Source organism: Xenopus laevis, chromosome 9_10S (assembly GCF_017654675.1).
Source record: "Xenopus laevis strain J_2021 chromosome 9_10S, Xenopus_laevis_v10.1, whole genome shotgun sequence".
NCBI lineage: Eukaryota > Metazoa > Chordata > Amphibia > Anura > Pipidae > Xenopus > Xenopus laevis.
The window spans coordinates 2417614-2444921 of record NC_054388.1 but is presented as its reverse complement, the minus strand read 5'-3'; the positions used below and the strand labels follow the sequence as shown (position 1 = coordinate 2444921).

General features: G+C 40.7%; 1 protein-coding gene across 2 annotated transcripts; it reads left to right on the top strand.

The window, feature by feature from the left end:
- Positions 1–2637: 2637 nt before the first annotated feature.
- tbkbp1.S (TBK1 binding protein 1 S homeolog) lies at positions 2638–27308 on the top strand. Of its 2 annotated transcripts, none has more exons than XM_041578360.1 (9): positions 2638–3058; positions 18292–18387; positions 18631–18735; positions 19833–19983; positions 20971–21167; positions 24532–24593; positions 25645–25754; positions 26233–26861; positions 27017–27308. In XM_041578360.1, the coding sequence occupies exons 1-9, from the start codon at positions 2996–2998 to the stop codon at positions 27143–27145; spliced, it is 1542 nt and encodes a 513-aa protein (XP_041434294.1). In that variant the 5' UTR covers positions 2638–2995; the 3' UTR covers positions 27146–27308. The 2 variants fall into 2 exon arrangements, with proteins under 2 accessions (XP_041434294.1, XP_018093497.1); XM_018238008.2 differs by lacking the exon at positions 2638–3058 and adding an exon at positions 9996–10689.

The window sequence follows — 27308 nt, the reverse complement described above, 5'->3', positions numbered from 1 at the left end:
CCCAGCCCTCCATCTTGTGTTCTTCATGATATTGGTGATGACCCACCCAATCTTTTTTTTTTTTTTCTTTAAAGGGATTCTGTCATAATTACACTAACACTGCAAATAATTGACTGTACAATATAAAATGTCATTCCTGAAGCAGCAAGTGTATTTAGTTGTAATATTGGTGTGTAGGTGCATCTCAGCTCATTTTGCCTGGTCATGTGATTTCAGAAAGAGCCAGCACTTTAGGATGGAACTGCTTTCTGGCAGGCTGTTGTTTCTCCTACTCAATGTAACTGAATGTGTCTCAGTGGGACCTGGATTTTACTATTGAGTGCTGTTCTTAGATCTACCAGGCAGCTGTTATCTTGTGTTAGGGAGCTGCTATCTGGTTACCTTCCCATTGTTCTAACTATGAAGATTTTCATTCATCCAGGTCATGGTATATCTAGTATAGGTAAATCTCAAAACAACTGGAATTTTAGATTTACCTATACTAGATTCCCATTGTTCTGTTAGGCTGCTGGGGGAGAAAGGGAGGCGGTGACTCCAACTTGCAGTAAAGAGTGACTGAAGTTTATCAGAGCACAAGTCACATGACTGGGAGCCCCTGGGAAATGGACAATATGTCTAGCCTCATGTCAGATTTCAAAATTAAATAGAAAAACATCCGTTTGCTCTTTTGAGAAACTGATTTCAATGCAGAATTCTGCTGGAGCAGCACTATTAACATTTTCCCATGACCGTATCCCTTTAATGTTGGCTAAAATCTTCACCCCTCTCAAGCGGGGGTGGAATATTCATGCAATTTCATAATGTAAGTGGGTGGACCAGTTTGAGAGCGAAGTAGGATCATAACTGGGGTGTTGTACTTTTCTGGGTGTGCCCTTGACCCGCTGTGGACTGGCCAGTCTTCTAAACCGTATGTTTTGGGGGTTCAGTTCTCACCAGTTTGGCTTGAAGTGCAAAATATCGGTGCCGGTGTAATATGCCCTGAATATGTCGTCTCATGGGATCTAGTGTGAAGGACACTGAATTTAATAGGTTGCAGATTCTAACAAAAAGTGCTTGGGGGCCCCCCATCCAATGTCTTGTACAGTGGTTGCAATAACATAGCCCTGCAAGAAGAAATTGGGGTCCCTTCTCAGAGGGGATAGAGACTTGCCAAATGCGTTCATTCATTTTTGAATCTTCTTAAAGAGTACAGAGCTGTGTGTCGTCCTGGAAGTCCCCATAGCAACGGCTCCTCCATAGCAACAGCAATTAATCAATTAAAGGATAAAAATCTTGGCCGTTGTACCATTGTTTATTGGCAGCCGCATGACTTGGGCAGCATTGATTTTTGAGTCGTCCTCTTTTTAATCCAGTAAATTGGACGTGGCCGCCATCTTTGCCAGTAACCGATGCTGCCCGGCGCTTCTACTGGTGGACTCGGTGGTCCTGGTGCTTCCACTCCGTTGTTTCATGTGCAGACTGCGAGGAGAATAAACAGTGACCCAGTGATAGAAACGAACTCGCGTGTGGTGACTGCGTGTAGGACGCGCGTCTCTATGAACTACCTTTTCATCAGGGCCGTGTTGCACCTTTAGACCTTTCATACAAGAGTCCAACAAAAGTTCTGCTGAAGATGAGCCCAGTTTCATATTATTAGGGATGCATCGAATCCAGGATTCTGCCGAATCTTTGTGCCTTGCCAGTCCGAGTCCTAATTTGCATATGAAAATTAAGGGCAGGAAGGGAAATTAGGTGAATCTTTTTTTTTTTTGTCAAAAAATGTTTCCACTTTTTCCTAATTTGCATATTTTCTTTCTCAAAGAATTTGGGGATTCAGCTGAATCCAGAATAGTGGATTTGGTGCATCCCTACACTTTAGGGGTTGATTTATCACAGGCCACACCTTCAAGGAGCACATTATTATTTGTCATACAAGTCAGTGGAGCTACTGGCCTGCAGTTCTCTGCTTGGAGCGCGTTGAACTAAATAACAAGGGGGATTTGTTCAGCAAAGTCTGTCCTCTGCCTGTTGGTTTGTATAGTGAAAGGCCCTTCTGTCTACTCATATTAAGGGTCAGATTCGAGGAGATTAGTCGGGGTGGGACTAATCTCCCCAAACTGCCTTCCCGCCGGCTAGAATGAAAATCGACGGAGGGATGGCACACGGTGCGATTCGTTTCCCCAAAGTTGCCTCACGAGGAAACTTCGTAAAATTAAGTGATCAGAGTGCCGGGTCGAATGAAAATCGCCGGCGGGAAGGTGGGCGACTAATCTGCCCGTTTGTCGCTGCACTTAAGGAGTTGTTCACCTTTCAGTTAACTGTCAGTAGGATGAACAGAGGGATATTCTGAGATAATCTGCTGTTGCTTTTTATTATTTGTGGTTTTTGACTTATTTACCTCTTCAATTTGCAATTTCAGTAATCTGGTTGCTAGGATCCAAATTCCCCTAGAAACCTTGCACTCATTTGAATAAGAGACTGGTATATGAATAGGGGTCGGTCTGAAAAGAGGAGGAATAAAAGAAGTAGCAATAACAATACATTTGTAGCCTTCCTGGGTGTTTATAGATGGGGGTCAGTGACCCCCATTTGAAAGCTGGAAAGAGCCAGAAGAAGGCAAATCATTTTAAAAACGATAAGAAAGAAAGAAAACGTGAAGGGCAATGGAAAAGTTGCTTAGAATTAGCCATTCTATGACATACTAAAAGAGTAGTGTCCAATTCTGGAAATGCATCAGAACATGAAGGGACTGTGAAAAACAAAATAAAGTCCAGGAAAGTCTGAAATCCGGGTTTAAATATAGTGTACGGTGCGTTGTCTTAATGTGGCACAGGGAAGCCATTACTGTGTGACACCCTGAGAGACTGAAGCGCGTGCTCACACACTAACTCAGAGCACACAAACATGCTAGCTTACACCAGCCAATGACTGCACAGAGCTCTGTCTTTTCCTCTTACAGTGAGAGCCTGCATCATTTCCTGTCAGGTGATTAGTGAGTGAGGCAGATCAGCACAAAATGGCGGCTCAAGCTATAGATGTAAACAACAGGCCCGTGACTGGCAGTTTGTGGCTTCAGGCTGTAAGTTGCCATTTACTCACTATTTATTGGGCCCATGAAATGCCAGGGCCTGTGTTAATTAGGTAAAAGGGTATGTTTTCTTAACATAAGGGATACAATACAGGTATGGGATCCATTATCCAGAAAGCTCCGACTTATGCAAAGGCCGTCTCCTATAGACTCCATTTTATACACATAATCCATATTCCTTTTTCTGTGTAATAATAAAACAGTCGCTTGTACTTGATCCCAACTAAGATATAATTAATCCTTATTGGAAGCAAAACCAGCCTATTGGCTTTATTTCATGTTTATATGATTTTCTAGTAAATTTAAGGAATAAAGATTCAAGTTATGGAAAGATAATCCAGAAAACCCCAGGTCCTGAGCATTCTGGATAAAAGGTCCCATACCTGTAATAATAAAACAGTCGCTTGTACTTGATCCCAACTAAGATATAATTGATCCTTATTGGAGGCAAAACCAGCCTATTGAGTTTATTTAAAGTTTACATCATTTTCTTGTAGACTTAAGGTATGAAGATCCAAATTACAGAAAGATCTATTATCCGAAAACCCCCAGGTCCTGAGCATTCTGGATAACAGGTCCCATACCTGTGCCTTGTACTTGATCCCAATCCATATTCCTTTTTCTGTGTAATAATAAAACAGTCGCTTGTACTTGATCCCAACTAAGATATAATTAATCCTTATTGGAGGCAAAACCAGCCTATTGGCTTTATTTCATGTTTATATGATTTTCTAGTAGACTTAAGGCTGGAACTACACGATGCGTCTTCATCAGATCCGGCGCGATGAGAGGAAACGGATGCGACGAAAATAAAGTATTAGAAATGTCGGACCTTGTCGCAGCGTGCATACAACACGACTCTCGAAGACGCATCGTGTAGTTCCAGCCTTAAGGGAGGGGGTGGCTGCCATTGGATGCTGAGAGTTACAGTCCAGATACTGAGACTAGAAATAGCTGCAAAGTCATTGGCTGCTGGGATACAAGGAGAAACAGTCAACCAATAGCTGACCAGCCACTGGCTGGCGGCGCACCAGATCCACAATTCAATTTGGGACCAGCAAGGAAACACTGCAAGTCATGTGACATTTTTTAACGTTCATCGATGACGCCATTTTTAATTTGAGATGCAAATTAGGGATTCACAAAGGTATAAAAAATATATAGGAAGGCCAGTGATCACAATGTTATTAATAGGGAATAAAGATAAATATATAGGAAGGTCAGTGATCCCAATGTTATTAATAGGGAATAAAGATAAATATATAGGAAGGTCAGTGATATGATCCCAATGTTATTAATAGGGAATAAAGATAAATATATAGGAAGGCCAGTGATCCCAATGTTATTAATAGGGAATAAAGATAAATATATAGGAAGGTCAGTGATCCCAATGTTATTAATAGGGAATAAAGATAAATATATAGGAAGGTCAGTGATCCCAATGTTATTAATAGGGAATAAAGATAAATATATAGGAAGGTCAGTGATCCCAATGTTATTAATAGGGAATAAAGATAAATATATAGGAAGGTCAGTGATCCCAATGTTATTAATAGGAATAAAGATAAATATAGGAAGGTCAGTGATCCCAATGTTATTAATAGGGAATAAAGATAAATATATAGGAAGGCAGTGATCCCAATGTTATTAATAGGGAATAAAGATAAATATATAGGAAGGTCAGTGATCACAATGTTATTAATAGGGAATAAAGATAATATATAGGAAGGCCAGTGATCCCAATGTTATTAATAGGGAATAAAGATAAATATATAGGAAGGTCAGTGATATGACCAATGTTATTAATAGGGAATAAAGATAAATTATATAGGAAGGCCAGTGATCCCAATGTTATTAATAGGGAATAAAGATAAATATATAGGAAGGTCAGTGATGCCAATGTTATTAATAGGAATAAAGATAAATATATAGGAAGGTCAGTGATCCCAAGTTATTAATAGGAATAAAGATAAATATATAGGAAGGTCAGTGATCCCCAATGTTATTAATAGGGAATAAAGATAAATATATAGGAAGGTCAGTGATCCCAATGTTATTAATAGGGAATAAAGATAAATATATAGGAAGGTCAGTGATCCCAATGTTATTAATAGGGAATAAAGATAAATATATAGGAAGGTCAGTGATCCCAATGTTATTAATAGGGAATAAAGATAAATATATAGGAAGGGTCAGTGATCCCAATGTTATTATAGGGAATAAGATAAATATATAGGAAGGTCAGTGATCCCAATGTTATTAATAGGGAATAAAGATAAATATATAGGAGGCAGTGATCCCAATGTTATTAATAGGGAATAAAGATAAATATATAGGAAGGTCAGTGATCACAATGTTATTAATAGGAATAAAGATAAATATATAGGAAGGCCAGTGATCCCAATGTTATTAATAGGGAATAAAGATAAATATATAGGAAGGTCAGTGATATGATCCCAATGTTATTAATAGGGAATAAAGATAAATATATAGGAAGGCCAGTGATCCCAATGTTATTAATAGGGAATAAAGATAAATATATAGGAAGGTCAGTGATCCCAATGTTATTAATAGGGAATAAAGATAAATATATAGGAAGGTCAGTGATCCCAATGTTATTAATAGGGAATAAAGATAAATATATAGGAAGGTCAGTGATCCCAATGTTATTAATAGGGAATAAAGATAAATATATAGGAAGGTCAGTGATCCCAATGTTATTAATAGGAATAAAGATAAATATATAGGAAGGTCAGTGATCCCAATGTTATTAATAGGGAATAAAGATAAATATATAGGAAGGTCAGTGATCCCAATGTTATTAATAGGGAATAAAGATAAATATATAGGAAGGTCAGTGATCCCAATGTTATTAATAGGGAATAAAGATAAATATATAGGAAGGCCAGTGGGATCCCAATGTTATTAATAGGGAATAAAGATAAATATATAAGGAAGGTCAGTGATTCACAATGTTATTAATAGGGAATAAAGATAAATATATAGGAAGGCCAGTGATCCCAATGTTATTAATAGGGAATAAAGATAAAATATATAGGAAGGTCAGTGATCCCAATGTTATTAATAGGGAATAAAGATAAATATATAGGAAGGTCAGTGATCCAATGTTATTAATAGGAATAAAGATAAATATATAGGAAGGTCAGTGATCCCAATGTTATTAATAGGGAATAAAGATAAATAATATAGGAAGGTCAGTGATCCCAATGTTATTAATAGGGAATAAAGATAAATATATAGGAAGGTCAGTGATCCCAATGTTATTAATAGGGAATAAGATAAATATATAGGAAGGTCAGTGATTCCCCAATGTTATTAATAGGAATAAAGAATTAAATATAGGAAGGTCAGTGATCCCAATGTTATTAATAGGGAATAAAGATAAATATATAGGAAGGTCAGTGATCCCAATGTTATTAATAGGGAATAAAGATAAATATATAGGGAAGGTCAGTGATCCCAATGTTATTAATAGGGAATAAAGATAAATATATAGGAAGGGCCAGTGATCCCAATGTTATTAATAGGGAATAAAGAAAATATATAGGAAGGTCAGTGATCACAATGTTATTAATAGGGAATAAAGATAAATATATAGGAAGGTCAGTGATTCCCAATGTTATTAATAGGGAATAAAGATAAATATATAGGAAGGTCCAGTGATCCCAATGTTATTAATAGGGAATAAAGATAAATATATAGGAAGGCCAGTGATCCCAATGTTATTAATAGGGAATAAAGATAATATATAGGAAGGTCAGGATCCCAATGTTATTAATAGGGAATAAAGATAAATATATAGGAGGTCAGTGATCCAATGTTATTAATAGGGAAAAGATAAATATATAGGAAGTCATGATCCAATTATTATAGGGAAAAAAAGGAGGTCAGTGATCCCAATGTTTATTAATAGGGAATAAAGATAAATATATAGGAAGGTCAGTGATCCCAATGTTATTAATAGGGAATAAAGATAAATATATAGGAAGGTCAGTGATCCCAATGTTATTAATAGCGGGAATAAAGATAAATATATAGGAAGGTCAGTGATCCCAATGTTATTAATAGGGAATAAAGATAAATATATAGGAAGGCCAGTGATCCCAATGTTATTAATAGGGAATAAAGATAAAGATATAGGAAGGTCAGTGATCCCAATGTTATTAATAGGGAATAAAGATAAATATATAGGAAGGTCAGTGATCCAATTGTTATTAATAGGGAATAAAGATAAAATATATAGGAAGGTCAGTGATCCCAATGTTATTAATAGGGAATAAAGATAAATATATAGGAAGGTCAGTGATCCCAATGTTATTAATAGGGAATAAAGATAAATTATATAGGAAAGGTCACGTGATTCCACAGTGGATCCATTTATTAAGGGAATAAAGATAAATATATAGGAAGGTCAAGTGATCCCAATGTTATTAATAGGGAATAAAGATAAATATATAGGAAGGCCAGTGATCCCAATGTTATTAATAGGGAATAAAAGTAAATATATAGGAAGGTCAGTGATGATCCAATGTTATTAATAGGGAATAAAGATAAATATATAGAAGGCCAGTGATCCAATGTTATTAATAGGGAATAAAAGATAAATATATAGGAAGGTCAGTGATCCCAATGTTATTAATAGGGATAAAGATAAATATATAGGAAGGTCAGTGATCCAATGTTATAATAGGGAATAAGATAAATATATAGGAAGGTCAGTGATCCAATGTTATTAATAGGGAATAAAGATAATATATAGGAAGGTCAGTGATCCAAATGTTATTAATAGGAATAAAGATAAATATATAGGAAGGTCAGTGATCCCAATGTTATTAATAGGGAATAAGATAATATATAGGGAAGGCCAGTGATCCCAATGTTATTAATAGGGGAAATAAAAGAATAAATATAATAGGAAGGTCAGTGATCCAAATGTTATTAATAGGGAATAAGATAATATATAGGAAGGTCAGTGATCCCAATGTTATTAATAGGAATAAAGATAAATATATAGGAAAGGTCCAGTGATCCCAATGTTATTAATAGGGAATAAAGATAAATATTATAGGAAGGTCAGTGATCCCAATGTTATTAATAGGGAATAAAGATAAATATATAGGAAGGCCAGTGATCCCAATGTTATTAATAGGGAATAAAGATAAATATATAGGAAGGTCAGTGATATGATCCCAATGTTATTAATAGGGAATAAAGATAATATATAGGAAGGCCAGTGATCCCAATGTTATTAATAGGGAATAAAGATAAATATATAGGAAGGTCAGTGATCCCAATGTTATTAATAGGGAATAAAGATAAATATATAGGAAGGTCAGTGATCCAATGTTATTAATAGGAATAAAGATAAATATATAGGAAGGTCAGTGATCCCAATGTTATTAATAGGGAATAAAGATAAATATATAGGAAGGTCAGTGATCCCAATGTTATTAATAGGGAATAAGATAAATATATAGGAAGGTCAGTGATCCCAATGTTATTAATAGGGAATAAAGATAAATATATAGGAAGGCAGTGATCCCAATGTTATTAATAGGGAATAAAGATAAATATATAGGAAGGCCAGTGATCCCAATGTTATTAATAGGGAATAAAGATAAATATATAGGAAGGTCAGTGATCACAATGTTATTAATAGGGAATAAAGATAAATATATAGGAAGGCCAGTGATCCCAATGTTATTAATAGGGAATAAAGATAAATATATAGGAAGGTCAGTGAATGATCCCAATGTTATTAATAGGGAATAAGATAAATATATAGGAAGGCCAGTGATCCCAATGTTATTAATAGGGAATAAAAGGGATCCATTTAAGGGATATAATAGGAACGGTCAGTGATCCCAATGTTATTAATAGGGAATAAAGATAAATATATAGGAAGGTCAGTGATCCCCAATGTTATTATAGGGAATAAAGATAAATATATAGGAAGGTCAGTGATCCCAATGTTATTAATAGGGAATAAAGATAAATATATAGGAAGGTCAGTGATCCCAATGTTATTAATAGGGAATAAAGATAAATATATAGGAAGGTCAGTGATCCCAATGTTATTAATAGGGAATAAAGATAAATATATAGGAAGGTCAGTGATCCCAATGTTATTAATAGGGATAAATATAGGAAGGTCAGTGATCCCAATGTTATTAATAGGAATAAAGATAAATATATAGGAAGGTCAGTGATCCCAATGTTATTAATAGGGAATAAAGATAAATATATAGGAAGGCCAGTGATCCCAATGTTATTAATAGGGAATAAAGATAAATATATAGGAAGGTCAGTGATCCCAATGTTATTAATAGGGAATAAAGATAAATATATAGGAAGGTCAGTGATCCCAATGTTATTAATAGGGAATAAAGATAAATATATAGGAAGGTCAGTGATCCCAATGTTATTAATAGGGAATAAAGATAAATATATAGGAAGGTCAGTGATCCCAATGTTATTAATAGGGAATAAAGATAAATATATAGGAAGGCTGCATCTGAGTTGTTTAATTTGGAATTAGTTGTGTTAATTTACAGAACGAAAACTGGAGAGGGAAGTTGTTTGTCCAAATGTTTATGTAAATAACGGTATTTACATTATGTAATTAATGTGATTTAGTTGTATATACACATTTACTTTATGCTTGCGCTATATTAATAAATGTTAATAATTCCTATTGTGCACTGCTGGTCCTATCCCTTGAATCAATGTAGCAGATTCCAGGCATCATTACAGCATTCAGTCCATCCCTGATACATTAGTGTATTTATATTGGGATGTGTGGGGCCCATGAAATAAGAGGAATAATGATGTTCCTTGGGATTTGTGCTGTGCACTCGGCAGCCCCTGAAGTTGTGATTCACAGGAAGTGATGTCACTGTGTGACGGACTGAATGGAGGAGAGGGGGGCTCTGGGAAGAGGAGGAGGAGGAGGGAGGCTGGTGATACAGCAGGACAATATCAGCCAGAGCTCATCATAACAAGGCAAGTGGCTGAGCGAAGCGATTGAGGGAGAGAGGCTGAATTTAACACCCAGAGACGTGGGGATGGGAAATAGGAGAAGTGTCAGCTTCTGTGCACATCTCAATGTCTGTTGCAGCTCAGGGTTAGACAGAGGCCTTCAGCCTTTACTGCTGCAATAAGACCCTGCTGATCCTTCTGCTGATCCTTCTGCATCTGACTGCAGGAACTCACACACAAGAAACAATATCCACTGGGACTAATCTAAGCTCTTGCCTTGTCCTTGTTCTTGTTTGAGGGAAACGTCCGGAGGAAAACTGCCGTCCCCACAGGTTGCCGAGCGCAGAGGGACCCACATTGGCTGGTTCCTCCCCCTGCGCCTGGTCATGGACTCAGTATTCGGCGATGACATCAGTATCATTGCCCAAGAGACCTTTGTGCAGGACGACGATGAGGAGGAGGAGGACTGGGTGGACAGTCCCAACACTGACCAGTCCGGAGACATGTGCTCGGCCTCTCACTTTGCCCTAATCACCGCCTACGGCGACATCAAGGAGCGTCTGAGCTCGCTGGAGAGAGAGAACGCCGCGCTACGGAGGAAACTCAAAGTCTATGAAGTCAAGGTGAGAGCACATGATACGTACCGATTGCTAGCCCTGTGGTACAAAAGTAGGGATAGGACTGTGATACTTTGATACGATCCACGATAACCAATTCCAATTTGCACATTTTTGTTGTGGTCAAAACTGTCAAATTCGACTACAGAGTTATCCCAACTCGATTCAAAAAATTGAATTCCAATATCACGATGTATCATACTCTGCCCCTTTAAGAATTCGAAGTTGACTACTCGCCACCTGAAACCTGCCGAATTGCTGTTTAAGTCAATAGGAGAGGGATCGATTTGCGGCCTTCCTGACATTCAAGTTTGTTCAAAGAATCAAAAATTCAAAGCTTTATCGAATTCGATTCAAGTTTTCCGGTCGTTTAAAAAAAAAAACTATTTTATTAATGAATTTCGACTAGTTTAGGGGAGTTTAAAAAAAAACTCACATGAATTGGAAATTCCACCCTTGATAAATGTGCCTTTAAAGAGATACTGTCATGGGAAAAAAAAAAAATTCAAAATGAATCAGTTAATAGTGCTGCTCCAGCAGAATTCTGCACTGAAATCCATTTCTCAAAAGAGCAAACAGATTTTTTATATTCAATTTTGAAATCTGACATGGGGCTAGACATATTGTCAATTTCCCAGCTCCCCAAGTCATGTGACTTGTGCTCTGATAAACTTCAGTCACTCTTTACTGCTGTACTGCAAGTTGGAGTGATATCACCCCCTCCCTTTTCCCCCCCAGCAGCCAAACAACAGAACAATGGGAAGGTAACCAGATAGCAGCTCCCTAACACAAGATAACAGTTGCCTGGTAGATCTAAGAACAACGCTCAATAGTAAAATCCAGGTCCCACTGAGACACATTCAGTTACATTGAGAAGGAAAAACAGCAGCCTGCCAGAAAGCATTTCTCTCCTAAAGTGCTGGCACAAGTCACATGACCAGGGGCAGCTGGGAAATTGACAATATGTCTAGCCCCATGTCAGATTTCAAAATTGAATATAAAAAAATCTGTTTGCTCTTTTGAGAAATGGATTTCAGTGCAGAATTCTGCTGGAGCAGCACTATTAATTGATTCATTTTGAAAAAATTTTTCTCCCATGACAGTATCCCTTTAAGTGGGTGCTTCTGTATTCGAAGAGCAGAAAATGCAGAGGATCGGCAGTCATGATCTACAGTGCAAATGGCACCCTAATAATCCTAATAATAATCCTAATAATAACTCCTAATAATAGGACAATGTGTTATTTAAGTGTAAGAATATTGGCATTGGTGCAGGGTAGTTTTTAACTCACAGTTCCTGTATTTAATATTTACAAACCTAAAACTAAAAAATCTGCCTCATTCCGAAGCAACTTTCTAATACACATTCATTCAATGTTTTCACTGGTTAATACAACTGCTATTGAAATTGGCTTGTTTCTGAACTGCTGGTTCTGCCTCTTGAAACAATGTAGCAGAGAGATCAAGCTTTCAACAACAGAGATGTCTACTAGTAACAATGTAAAGTGTTGCAGAGTTGCTTACAACAACTTCTTAGGGAAAAAATATGTTTGGATTTACATTTTGCTTTAAAGCAGTTATAGACACAGGAGAGTGAACTGCGAAATGAGAATATACTATAGGGGGTACTACTGGGGGTTCTAGGTATCGGTCGCAGAGAATATACTATAGGGGTAGTACTGGGGGTTCTGGGTATCGGGTGCAGAGAATATACTATAGGGGGTAGTACTAACCCTAATACTGGGGGTTCTAGGTATCGGGTGCAGAGAATATACTATATGGGGTAGTACTGGGGGTTCTGGGTATCGGGTGCAGACAAAATACTATAGAGGGTAGTACTGGGGGTTCTAGATATCGGGTGCAGAGAATATACTATAGGGGGGAATACTGGGGGTTCTGGGTATCGGGTGCAGAGAATATACTATAGAGGGTAGTACTGGGGGTTCTGGGTATCGAGTGCAGAGAATATACTATAGGGGGTAGTACTGGGGGTTCTGGGTATCGAGTGCAGAGAATATACTGGGTATCGGGTGCAGGGAATATACTATAGAGGTTAATACTGGGGGTTCTAGGTATCAGGTGCAGAGAATATACTATAGAGGTTAATACTGGGGGTTCTGGGTATCGGGTGCAGAGAATATACTATAGAGGGTAGTACTGGGGGTTCTGGGTATCGAGTGCAGAGAATATACTATAAGGGGAAATACTGGGGGTTCTAGGTATCGGGTGCAGAGAATATACTATAGGGGGAAATACTGGGGGTTCTAGGTATCTGGTGCAGAGAATATACTATAATGGGTAGTACTGGGGGTTCTAGGTATCAGGTGCAGAGCATATACTATAGGGGGTAGTACTGGGGGTTCTGGGTATCGAGTGCAGAGAATATACTATAGAGCAGTGGTCCCCAACCAGTAGCTCGCGAGCAACATGTTGCTCTCCAACCCCTTGGATGTTGCTCCCAGTGGCCTCAAAGCAGGCACTTATTTTGGAATTTCTGGCTTGGAGGCAAGTTTTGGTTGCATAAAAACCAGGTGTACTGCCAAACGGACCCTCCTTTAGGCTGCCAGTACACCTAGGGGCGACCAAATAGCCAATCACAGCCCTTATTTGGCATCCCCATGGACTTTTTCATGTTTGTGTTGCTCTCCAACTCTTTTTTACATTTAAATGTGGCTCACGAGTAAAAAAGGTTGGGGACCTCTGCTATAGAGGGTAGAACTAACCCTAATACTGGGGGTTCTAGGTATCGGGTGCAGAGCATATTCTATAGAACAAGGTGTGAATATAGAGTAATAGATATGGTAAGAAGTACTTATGACAAAACATTGTTAAATGATTGTAATTAATAATTGTAAAGAAATGAATAACTTGTGGAGCTATAGATTCATGAGGAGGAGGAGGATGAAACAAGACAGGTATGAAGCAGGTATAGAGGGTATTTAGAGGGTAAGTGATGTAGAACAGATATAGAACAAATATATTAGCACAGTGCTACGCAATATGTTGGCGCTATATAAATACATGTTAATACTAATAATAATTACAGATATATAACAAATATATAACAGATGTTGCAGATGTTGCAGGTATTGTAGGTTTACTAAACGTTCACACATAAACTTTCCTTCAGACTGGGCTCCCCTTCCACTGAACTGCACCTCCCACTGGTACAATTCTCTATTCCTGCTCTATTTGCTGTAGGAGAACTGAGAGGAGCAGAGAAATGACACTGCTGTTACCCTTCCCTCTCCATCTTTTTCTCTTCCTCCATAAAGCAGATCCGTATAGGAACCCTGCCTGTCTGCTCCTCAGACCTCTGTCTTATCCCGTTATAATGTATAATGAGCATTCAAATCATGAGCTTTATAATATCTCTAACAATATGCAGTGCTGTTGGTTAAGCGGATTTATTTGCTTGGGAAGCCACAAAGCCCACTCAGACAGCTGGATCTGGGGCTTATCTGTGTGCGGCTGCTTTCTGGCGCTGCAAAGCTGGAATGGATCCACCCACCTACTGTGCAAAATACTTGTGGTGGGCAGAAAGGTGACGAGAAAGCCCAGTGTATATTGCAGAGCAAACGGGGAGGAAAGGCATCTGAGTCTGAGAACAACACAGGCAGTGGCATCATGTAAACAGAGTAGGGTTGCCACCTGGCCGCTATTTTACTGGCCCGGCCAGTAAAAATGATGGTTGTTCCCAATGTTATTAATAGGGAAAAAAGATAAGCATATAAGAAGGCCAGTATTTTTTTCCAGAAAAGGTGTCAACCCTAAAACCGAGGCTCATTCAGGACCAGGACTGGTTTGGAATCCTGTATCAGGGAATGGATTGGCCCAGGGCAGATATGGGATCATATCCCCCGAATATGTGATCAGTCCCCGGGCCCAGGGTAGAGTCCTGCACGGAACCAGTTTTTAAAAACCGATCCGGACCCGCAAGCTGCATTCTTACCCGCTACTCGACCTGACCTGCACGTAGGGTTGCCACCTTTTAAAAAAATCTCTACCAGCCGGTGGAGGGGGCGGGAATAAAAGGGCGGGCCCTGGCTGCAAAGGGGCGGGCCGCGACAATTAAGGGGGTGGATCCATGGCGCGTGATTGGCTGGGCCGATCGTGACGTCAAAGGGGGCGGGCCACAGTGCGCAATTGGACTCAAGCCAGCAGCAAAAAGGTTGGGGGCAGGCCACGGGCATTTGTTTGATGTATTACATATTTACCGGCAGCTACATTGCCGGTAAATTTGTAATACTCGCCCCGGCCTTGGCTGTTGTTTTACCGGCTAGGCCGGTAAATACCAGCCAGGTGGCAACACTACCTGCAAGTGCCTTATCTGCAACCCGATCCGCCACCCGCTGACCATCAACAAACAGGAAGTGCTGTCATTGCCCGCGGTTACCCGCTGCAGGACTCTAATGGCGGCCCACTAACTAAAGGAGAGTCATGAGGCCCGAGTCCACCGGTCACATTTGCTCCTTCGTTTCTGCTTCTCTGGAAAAAATAATCCTGGGTGAGAAACTTTTTCCAGGTTTTGCTAAATCTCTCTTTTATCATTCCTGAAAAAAAAAACAACCCACATGTACATCTTTGGGTATAAATAGCAAATCTATGTATAGCTATAATATTAAACCCCTGAGAACTGTACTGGGATTGGCTGACCCAAAATCTGTGTCTGTTCTCAAAGAATGTTCTATACGTCTCTTTCACATTCTTCACTAATGCTAATGGCTCCCTGTGGAACGTCTTGTGGGTCAGGGGCTGCATGTCAGAAACAAAGAAAAATCCTTTAAGGTTTCTCCTTCTCTTGAATCCAATACTAATTGCTCAGTTATTTGTGTAGTATGGAACTGATCTGCCATACACTATATATATACACTATATGACATCACAATATATCCCCTATATGCCCACCAAAGGCAGGGCGATATTGGGTTAATCTGAATTCCTAGGGCCCAACAATTGGATTGGAATAATAGCAACAGGCACCGACAGTTTTAGGACCACATCAACTAGCCATTACGGTCGTCAATAGCAGGAAAATTCAAACCTGCCCAACCATCAAAAATTGGCCAGATATCGATTGGGGAGACCGTCGGAAGCCCCCACACACGGGCAGATAAGCTGCCAAATTGGTCTAAAGGACTGATATCTGTAGCTTTAATCTCCCTCTGGCCACCTTTACTGACAACTCAAATATTTCTCCAAAGCAAATGTTACTGCCTAAAGGTGGCCATACATGGAGAGATCCGCTCGTTTGGCGACTCCCTCCGATATGCCCACCTTAAGGTGGGCAATATTGGGCTGATCCGATCGTGGGACCTAGGGCCCAAAGATCGGATCCTAACGATGCCTAACGAGCGGTCGGATCGCGGGACCGCATCAACGAATAGATGCGGCCGCGATCCGACGGGATTTTTTGTCCCATCCGATCGAGATCTGGCTGACTTTCGGCCAGATCTCGATCGGTGAAGCCCGTCGGGGGGGCCCCATACACGGGCCAATAAGCTGCCGACACGGTCTGTGTCTATGGTCACCTTAAAGGTGGCCATAGACACAAAGATCCAAAAATATCTTTCCCCGATATGCCATTAATGAGCATGGCTATATCGGGGGTAATCTGATTGTTTGGCCGTATGGCCGAACGATCCGATTATGATGTGCCATGGGCTCAGTCGGAACAAACCAAAAAATTGCGGAGCATGTCGGTCACTGAATCTTAAAATCTTCATTTATTGGAAATCGTTAAAAACATGGGCTCAGTCGGGTCAAAATCAAACCTGACCAATCAACCAAACGACCGATCTCCGCCGGACGAAAGATGTCGGCACACGCCACACACGATCCAAAAATATTACGAATCCTCGATTCGTACGATAGGATCTGTGTGTCTATGGCCATCTTAAAGCTGGCCATAGATGTTGAGATTTTTAAAAGATGCGATCCTCATCGTGAGACCACGATTTTCTCGGAACGATTGTACGAATTTACCATCAACTAAAAAGACCAATTTGCCAGGAAAACAAAGGGGAGCTGCCTGCTTGGCCCTGCAAACATAGATACATTGCACTGGGACCCACAAAGATTTTTTGACCTGCCGATCAATATCCTGACAGATGGCGGGCGGATCTCTCCCTGATATGGCCACCCTGAGCTGGTTGATATCGGGCTGATCTGATCGTGGGCCCTAGGGCCCAACAGTTGAATTATAATGATAGGAATAGAAGCAGTCGAATCTCAGGACCACATCAAGGGAGGGCCCCACACACGGGCCAATAAGCTGCCAACTCAGTCCATCTGCAGCTTTTATCGGCCCATGTATGACCACCTTAAAAGGTGGCCATACACTATTATATATGCTCATTTGGCAAAGTCGACAAACAAGGGGATCTTAACCCCATATGCCCACTTATGGCAGGGTAATATCCAGTTAATGCGAATGTTTGGGCGTAATGGGCGTCGACGGGTCGTAGGTCCTGGATTGAAGGAAAAAATCAAACTTGCCCGATCGATATCTGCCCAATTTGTGGCCTGATATCGATCGGGGGGACCCATTGGAAGCCCAACACGTGGGCAGATAAGCTGCAGAATTGGTCTAAAGGACTGATATTGTCGGCCTAATCTCACCCGTATATGGCCACCTTTACTGCCAATTCAAATATTTCTCGGAAGAGAACGTTACTGCTTTATTACCCTGATTATGTTTGGAGAAAGCATTGTCCCGATGATGGATGGTAGGAAAGTGAACAATCTGTTGGCAACACCTTGCTAGACACAAACAGTGCATTCATGCAAAAAGGACAAAAAAACACAAATCTCTACTTTCATGTACAAACAGGCAGCCGCAACTTTCCGTTTATGACTCATATAGGAGGGATCTTCATTACTATAGCAAAAGAATATCCATAACAATTGACCTTTTTTTACATTTTATTCAATACCAGTCAACAGCTGTTTTGTATGGCCACACCATACAAAATAATCCTTCACTTGCAGTTGACGAGATTGTAAAGGAAGAGAAAAGCTCATCTGGTCCAATTTTAATAAAAGCTTCTTCCTATTCGCATTCAATTCAGTGGGTAAAACACTCTCAGCAGAGAATGTTACAGTTTATTACAGGACTTTACTAGAAGTTGTTGGTCCTACAGCAAACTCAATTTAGGACTCCCCTAAACTTTTAGCCCCCCTAAACAAATAGAGTATTAACATTACTTATTATTTAGTTCTGGGTGATGAAATAGTAGCCTCTATGACAGATGTAACCTCCCCTTTTAATATTTCAATGACTTACAATAACCCATGTGCTCAGCTTCTGGCCTAGAACACACTGAGCATGTGCAGTGCCACGGACACAAAAAATGCTGTAATAAGATCTAAGATCTTGTGGATAATTTTGAACGCTTGAATCATTAATATATAAAATAAAATACAGCATTTTTATGTCATTTTTTTAGAGTTTAGTTTTTCTTTAAGGTTAACTTCCCAGTTATTCACTCATCCGCCCAATGCCAGTGAATAATCAGTCCATCAAACTGTCTATGGACGCATCTCAATGGTCACCATTCAAAGTGTCACATAGTATTCAGCTTTGTCTTTTCTTTCCCCTTGTCCCCAGTATCCCATTATATCAGAATTTGATGATGATCAGAACTTCTCACCTTATGACTCCAAAGAAGATTCACTGTTGAGGACAAAGACCTCACAACACGAGGTAAGAAGGTCCAACACAAGGGTGTAGGCCAACTCACCAGTCAGAGTTATAAATCCTCACAGGCATTTTTAACTGTTAGCTCTAGGGCACAGTCTCCTTTGACTGTCCACAGTCTCCAACCACTACCCAATTAATTGGTTCCACGTTCCAGCTCCTGAAGTAAAGAGCTGAGCAGCCGGGCCTCTATCTCTGCTTGAATCCATTTCTTTTATGGGTTGCCTCTTCTTTACTTTACTTTTGCAGCTTCAAAAGTGTCAGGAGAATGAGGAGAAGATAGAAGAGATGGTCCGAACATGTGAGAAAATGTGTGCAGAGCGAGGCGAGTTACAGGAGGAGCTGAGTGAAATGGTAAGAGATGCAGGTAGTTGTTGGTGAGAGACCTACTTATACATGTGGACTGAATGCTGTCTTTCTAGGGCAGTGGTCTCCAACCAGTGGCTCGTGAGCAACATGTTACTCTCTCACCCCTTGGATGTTGCTCCCCATAGCCTCCAAACAGGTTCTTATTTTTGAATTCCAGGCTTGGAGGCAAGTTTTGGTTGAATACTGTCAGACAGAGGCCCCTGTAGACTGTCAGTCTTCATAGAGGCTACTAAATGGTCAATCACAGCACTTATTTGGCACCTCCAGGAACATTTTTCATGCTTGTGTTGCTCCCCAACTCCTTTTACATCTGGTAGAAAAGATTGGGGACCTTCTCTAGGATCTTTGGTTTTAGCAAAAAAATGCTTGACAAAGGGGTCTGCCCCAAAACGTTGCACCGCACTCCGCAATAAACACTTAAGGTATTGAATTAGACCAGTGTGCCATTGGATTTTTTTGCTTGAGGTACCATTGGGCGGTGGCCGGACATCCACCTGTGTGCACCAGGCATCTCTGTTTAGCCTTGTGTGCGAGGATCAAAACCATATGTATCTTTGTTTTCAGGTCAGGCTACCACATAGGAAGAAGGGGACTTATCAAGCAGCCATGGGAGGATAGTGGAGAATGGACTGGTGACATACAAATAAACAATAATAGAGAGAACTGGATTCCTATGAATTAGTGTAAAGGACACATTTTTAATCGGCTCCATACTTTCCAATCCTCCGCTGACCAAATCCATACATTACCAACCCTTCAATAATGGGAAATCACAAAAGAAGCGGAAATGTTAAACTAGAGTCGGCACAACATTGGGTTATAATTCAGAGTAAATGTAGCAATATGAGTGTGTCCAGGGTGTTGGTAAGTGGATGAGGAACAACATTAAATATGACACTTTTGTCATAAGTTCATGGTATTTCCCATGTGAGTTTATAAACCTTATTTTTGTGCTACTAACCTCTAGTGTGTGTGACTCACGGAGTATATCAGAGCATAACGGGGAGATTACCAGTTTACCAGAGGGATGGTGAGTGTATATAATGTCGCAAGGTACAAGTGAGTCTTTTACTCTTTTCCAGAAAGGTTTGGTTCTGACCCATGTGGCCCACATCCAGTCTCTGGAGCAGCAGTTACAGATGTGCACAGAGCCTCATCCTTTCCCTGGCTCGGCCCTAACTGATCCAGACATGCAGTATCTGTCGCTTCATCACGGCCACAACATGTCACACGGTGAGCACCGATTATCCATCTTTTCTTGTTCCTTAGGGTCTACAATGTATTGTTACAGTTTTACAAAGATTGTAGCTCATATTGCCAATATATAAACCAATATAGCTGGTTAACGGTCATGAGAGATTTGCACAAACTTTTCATGAGGCTTTTGTATGATTATTTGATTTCCTAAATTGATTAGATATGTTTAATATCCTGCCTCTACTTATCTACTTACTTATTAAAGGAGAACTAAAGCCTAACTAAAGAAGTAGGTAGAAATGTTGTACATGATGTTTTGTGCCTCTGTACCAGCCCAAGGCAACCACAGCCCTTTAGCAGTAAAGATCTGTGTCTCCAAAGATGCCCCAGTAGCTCCCCATCTTCTTTTCTGCTGATTCACTGCACATGCTCTGTGCTGCTGTCACTTACTGAGCTTAGGGACCCACTCACAATATACAGTACACATAGAATAGAAATGTCACAATATCAGGCTGATTAGTAATTAATACACATAATTACTACATGGCAGTACAGAAACCAGTGCAATTAGCATCAGAATTGAATAATCAGCAAACCTGTAGCATCAGCTTATATTACAGCCAGGGAAGCTCATTTTCTGCTGGATAATTAGTGACGAGCCCTAAGCTTAGCTTCTCAACAGCCAATCAGAGCCCACTGAGCATGTGAGTGTCACAGACACTTTCCAAGATGGTGACCCCCTGTGACAAGTTTGAAGTCCTGGATCATTGCTGCTATTGACAAGCTCAAACCTTAGCCTCGTGCAATAAGTTCACTATAGAAAATATGCCATTTTAGCCATATTCATTTATAGGGTTTAGTTCTCCTTTAAATGTATTTTCAATTAATAGCATAGAAGTCCATGGCCTACAGAAGACTTACTGAAGTTAAAAGTTAGAGAAGGCTGTGTTGAGCCAGACTATCAGTAGGAACAGAAGCATTAGGGCGTTACTGAGATGGCTCTCACCCTATTCCTTTCACTAGTGCTTGATCATGCCATGAACTGGCAAGCCCCCCGTAGCCTAGACCTGCAGCGGGAAATCGGGGCACAGAGGCGAGATGATGAACTGGAGGAAGCGCGGAGGGATCTGCAAAATGCACAACACAGAGAAAAACAACTAAAGGAAGATGTGCTGCGTCTGGAGGAAGAACTGAAGCAGCTACAGGAGGCCCGGGACCAGGTCAGAAGAACACAAGTCTCCCATGATTGTGTTACTATCCTTCACTACAGACAACCTCCTCTGTACCTACCACTCACTTCCAGTCAATCCATAGCCAACTGGATTAGACCCAACAGCCGGTGCAGAAGTGCATGTTCCTGACATTACCTCCTACTTCATGTTATTACCCTTGCATTATGTTCTGATTCCATGGGGTATGCATGCTGTTACTCATCATCCTCATCATTCTTTCTGTATGTGCTCTTCTCCCATTGGAACGTCTCTGAGCTGCCTCACATTGGGTCCATATATGGTACATGGGACTGAACATAGAACCATGTTGGTGACACCAGATAAAGACCACGCAGCTCATGTAGATTTAGTTACACTATGGTTTACAAGCAAGATGTTCCTCAGCCTGGCATCCCATCGGTTCTGGAATTCTGTCGTTTTCAGACTATTTGTGAAGTGTGAGAGGTGATGGGTATTGTGATGTGATCTACATATTCTGTAATATCGTTTCCAAGTTCTTCCGTTCTGGGCATTAGAAAGCTCCCAGGTGCCCTGGCTGTCATTCCATAGGCCTCTTCTGGAAAGGTTCCTAATGAATTCATTCAGCTTGTGTGAGAGCCAGGGCTTGATTTGATATTTGGAAACAGAACAGGAACTGACCCTCATCCTTTCAGCTTTTCGTACATAACTGGGTCTCCTCTCCGGGGTTCAGGAAGCGCTAAGTGACAGCTCCTCTTTATTTCCCATGCGCTTGTATGAGACAGCTGCAAATTGCTATAAAAGAGACACTATTTGCCTTCCTTTATCAAACACAAAAGCTACTTTCTGACAGCCGGAGAGTCACATAGACCCAGTGATATAGTTAGACTGTCCGGGATTCACATAAAGAATACGCACTCTTTACCTTAACATTTCAGGAATGTTCCTTGTGTAAGAAAATGTTATGAACAATATCCAGACCTCCCCGCCCTTCCTTCCTGGCTGCAAATCCGGGAAGCAAAACAAGGACGGGTTAAATATAAACAATGTTTTAGCTGAGAGTGAAATGCAATCAGGATAACCAGGATTACTGGACAATAAATGATGGGGGGCTCAGGCCACTAAGCATGAAAGTAGTAATGGGATAACTCTAAGTATTCTGCTGAAAGCAGTGGTACTGGTACCTATGGGAACCTACAGCTCATTGATACAAACCTCTTGCTCCTGACCTCTCCCCAAAAATTAACCAGAGCCTCGTAGAAGACTTAGGGGGTTATTTATAGGGATGCACCGAATTCAGGATTCGGCTTTTTTCAGTAGGATTCAGCCTAATCCTTCTGCCGCTGAACCAAATCCGAATCCTAATTTGCATATGCAAATTTGGGACGGGGAGGGAAAAAATGTTTTCCCCTTCCCACCCCTAATTTACATATCCAAAGTCAGATTCAGTATTCAGCCGAACCTTTTGCGAAAGATTCGGGGGTTCGGCCGAATCCAAAACAGTGGATTTCGTGCATCCTTAGTTATTTACTAAACTCCGAAAGCAAAAATCCCAAAAAATGTGTGATTTTTTTTGGTATAAAATCGGACTTTTTAAAAAATCACGAATTCTTCAGGATTTATTATACCCTGAGGATGGAAAAACTCAGAATCAGAAAATCCGGCATCTCAGACCTGTCAAGGTTGTATATAAGTCAATGGGAGAAATCCCAATGACTTTTTGATGTGCGCTGGGTTTTGTGCAATACCCCAAAGTTTTCAGGCAAAAAGCCTACGAAATCTGAGTTTTCACGTGAAAAATCCCAAAAAAATGTGAAAAATTTGTTTTTTTTTTCCCCGCAAAGCAAATTTTCTGGGAAAATCTACTAATAAATACGCCGAAAAAAACCTGTGCGGATTAGATCGGAGTTTGTGGCTGGAAATGTTGAGATAAATTCGGACTTTGATAAATAATCCCCTTAGTTCTACACAGGGAGGCCCATTCATCAAAGTCCGAATTTGTCTCATTATTTTCTGAATTTTCTGAAAACTACTCTGACCAAATCCGCACAGGTTTCTCCCCTTATTTATCAATACATTTTCCAGAAAATTCTCTGTGCGGAAAAAATCACGAAAAAACAAATCGTACCATTTTCATGGATTTTCCACCCGAAAACTCAGATTTTTCATGATTTTTGCCCGAAAACCACGGAATCTTAGGACTATTGCACGAAACCCAGCGGATATCTTCGGGCGTTCTCCCATTGACTTACATATAACCTCGGCAGTTGTGAGATGCCAGATTTTCGGATTCTTTTTCCATCCTTGGGGTACAGGGTCGGACTGGGGGGACCGGGGCCCACCGGGACTGCTGTCCAGGGACCCCCTACTGCGACGCTGCGCATGAGCAAACCGATCCGTGTGCCACGCATGCTGAATGGCGCTACGCCGCAAATTAGTTTTAGGAGATTGCGAGAGGGGGCCCACTGGGTTTTTCCCGGTGTCCAGCCGGGCCAGTCAGCATAATAAATCCCAAAAAATGTGTGGTTTTTTTTTTCCACTAAAAATTCTGAATTTATAGTAAAAACAAAACATGAATTTTTTGGGTTTTTGGCATTCAGAATTTAATAAATAACCCCCTTACTCTTCGTTTTTCATGTGCTAATACTATTCATATGATAAACAGCAGGTTGCCCATAAGGAAGCCTTAGTGACCCAGATATCAGGCCATTAGCAACTCTCCCACTGATATTTGTGCTCACAGACAAAACAAGTGTGTCAGGAAAGCTTGGCTTATTTTATTCACTGCAGCCTCAACCTCTCAAGCAATTGGGAAGCACAATTCATCAGTATAAAAAATACAAGTATGTTATCAAATGCCACTGAAACTGTAGGAACTGCTGTAATGTGCCATATATATATTTATATCTATATATGTGTATAGCCCTGCAATTAGCTGTTCACAGAGCAGCTATGGTAGCTGACACTTAAAGGGTTAAATAAGATACAAACTACGGGAATGGGACATGTTATCCAGAATGCTCTGGATCTGGGGCTTTCTGGATAACGGATCTTTCTGTAATTTGGATCTTCATACCTTAAGTCTACTAGAAAATCACGTAAACATGAAATAAAGCCAATAGGCTGGTTTTGCTTCCAATAGGGGTTAATTATATCTTAGTTGGATCAAGTACAAGCGACTGTTTTATTATTACAGAAAAAAAGGAAATTCTTTTTTAAAATCTGGATTTGCCTGGATAAAATGAAGTCTATGGGAGACTGGCTTTCCGTAATCAAGAGCTAGATAACGGGTTTCCGGGTAACGGAATAACAATTCCGGAGAGGAGAAGCAGTAGATGGAGCCCTATTACACTGCTAGTTAGTCTGACCTGAGTCTTTGTTGTTGTTAATGCAGGAGCTGGTCACTGGACAGACCCAGAGGGAGATGGCCTGGCTGAAGGAAGTTGGGGATGACCAGTAAGTCATTTACCTGCCATTTTTCTTGGAAAGGATATTGTGATATTGCCATAGATTACACAGTGGTCCCTAAAATTCTCTCCTGCAAGCAATGTTTGTATTCAGTGGAATGGTAACTTACAGCCAATGAAAGGGAAGCAAAAACTACAGAGTTCTTGTTTACTAAACAAGCGCAAACTGTTAAAATTTCCCATATTTCATCCACAATCAGGGTCGGACTGGGCCGGCGGGCTACCGGGAAAAAACCTGGGCCCCACCAGCCCAGATTCGCCCCTGTCCATAATGGAACGTTCTATCTCAGTATCCCAGCACAACCACCTTGTCTATGTACCTCCAAAAGTGGTGTCTAGTACCCGTACACATAATACAAGAAGTCTGTGAGTTTCAGCCAACACCTTAAGGTGATCATAGATGTAACAATTACTATTTTTCTTGGAAAAGATGTTTCCAAGAAAGATGGTTGGTTTCAATACACACGTGTAGAGCTGAATGGTCAGATATACATATAGAAACAATAGAATTCTACCTGTATCTGATGATTCAGCACTAACAATGGCCGGTGTTTTTTGTTCCTTCAAAGGCACCAGATCAAAATTTGCCGTCCAGCCCGATCGATGAGCCGACCGATATCCAAGTCTTCTGCCAATATCGGTACCATACACGCATCGAATATTGTATGACAATTCATTTCAAACGATATTACCTGTGCGTCTATGGCCACCTTTACTGACGTTCAATGGAACCATTGTGATTGGATATCTGTGACTTTACTACCTCAAGGGTTTAAATGCCGGGGAAGTCCCTACCACTTCTGTTGAACTTAAGAAGCCACTCAGGGGTGAAACGTTTTCAAGGAAAAACTCTTGACTGTCCAGTTGCCTTTGACTTAATTCTATTAGATACAGTAGAATGATAGTGCCATCAATAATTACCCTTTTTTATATTACAAATTTGAATAGTATGCATTTTATTACCCCTTTAGTTTTAGTAGACTAGTAGCAGGCCTATTGCCAGTGTGTAAATGTTCTATCTTCCTGTCTCCTACTACTAGGGTGAATCTAGCTCTGGCTTACACTGAACTCACAGAGGAGTTGTACCGTCTTAGAGACCTCGCTGCTTTACAGAGTCGGTTCCTGAGGACACTGCTGGAGGAACAAGCAGGTAGGATCATGCAGCCAATAGAAGCAAAATTCACAGGTCTTACTGGTACCTTTTAACCAAAGAAATGAACTTCCAAGTGACTGGGTTCAAATACTTATAGATTTTATGTTCGTCAGTCAGGGATATATTTGAGCAGAAGAAACAGTAGTAGTAGTAATAGTGGCCCAATCCTTGTGAAGGTGATAGAAGTGAATGGCTGCAATTGTCCTACACAAGCAGAAAGGTTCAAAATGACCCTAATGCATAATAACAAGTTGCAGCACGTATGTGAATGGATATTTATATAGCTCAATTTATACAAAGCGATGGACACTTGTGTTTATTATTCTTGAATAATATCAGATCCACTGATCACTAACAGGAAACACGAGAGAGATTGTATTTGGAAACATGTTGCTGTGTATAGCTGTACAAGGCTTTATGTGTATTACTTTACTGCAGTGTAATCTCGGTTTCTTTATTCTGAACATTTTTTCAGGTCAGAGGCATTCACCTCCACATCATCACCCTCCTTGTCCCCTGCGACATTCCCCTTCCTCTATGCGGCACTCCCCTTCTTCCCAGCGGCGCTCTCCTGCTCCCCAGTGCCCATCTCCAATCCATCAGCGGAGGTCCCCAGTGCCTCAATCTCCAGCCCACCAGCGACGCTCCCCAGTGCCACCATCTTCTCCATCACGACGGTCTCCTGTCCCAATCTCTTGTCCTTCCCCTGGACCAACTGATGTTTCATATCCCAAGCCGGCAACCCATGAGGTGAAGGCCTCTTTCCAGGCCCGCCGGAGCTACTCGGAGATCAGTGAGGCTACCCTGTACCCACGAGCACCTCGATCCCTGTGGATGGCCACTGGCACTGCTACCTTGCCCAAGCAGCGTTCCTACAATGAATGCTATGCAGGCAGCCCCCCAGCACTCAATTGTTTCCAGGATGCTTCGCAGCAGTCCTCCGATGAAGAGGAATGGAGCCCCCCATCACCTCCTAGCCCTGAAACTGGAACAGTACGCTGTGCATCTTTTTGTGCAGGGTTTCCCATCCCAGACATTGGCAGCAGGAGGATGTCGGCATCATATTCACGGGCAGAGCATGCACAATCCTGGCCATCTATCAATGTGAGAACTACTACTGTAGTCTTAGTCCTTTGTATAATAAGAAGTCTTTCTATCCTCATATCTAGCTTGGGCCCTCTTTGCCTTCTCCTCAGTATTTAAAATCTCATTCTGTACTATTCTCCCTACTAAAAGTCTTATTATACCTTTTTCTACAGCTGCTGATGGAAACGGTGGATTCGGAAGTAAGAAGCTGCCCTCTTTGCCAGCTGGCCTTTCCCGTCGGGTACCCAGATGATGTTCTAATCAAACACATAGACTCCCACCTGGAGAACAGCAAGATCTAAAGTAAAGGTGTTTTTATCCTACATGAGAAAGTCCCAGTCATGGCCCAGTGAGGTGCGACACTAAAACTAGACACTGATTAAAAACACAAGACAAAGTAGAACACAATCTGGTTAGATATATACACGTTGGAATGGGTACCAAGTAATAAATAATATCACAACA

Coding starts and splice junctions, on each gene's coding strand:
- tbkbp1.S (XM_018238008.2), top strand. CDS start 10,453: ATGGACTCAGTATTCGGCGATGACATCAGTATCATTGCCCAAGAGACC. Junction 10,690..18,291: donor TCAAAGTCTATGAAGTCAAG/GTGAGAGCACAT, acceptor CCTTGTCCCCAG/TATCCCATTATATCAGAATT. Junction 18,388..18,630: donor CAAAGACCTCACAACACGAG/GTAAGAAGGTCC, acceptor TTACTTTTGCAG/CTTCAAAAGTGTCAGGAGAA.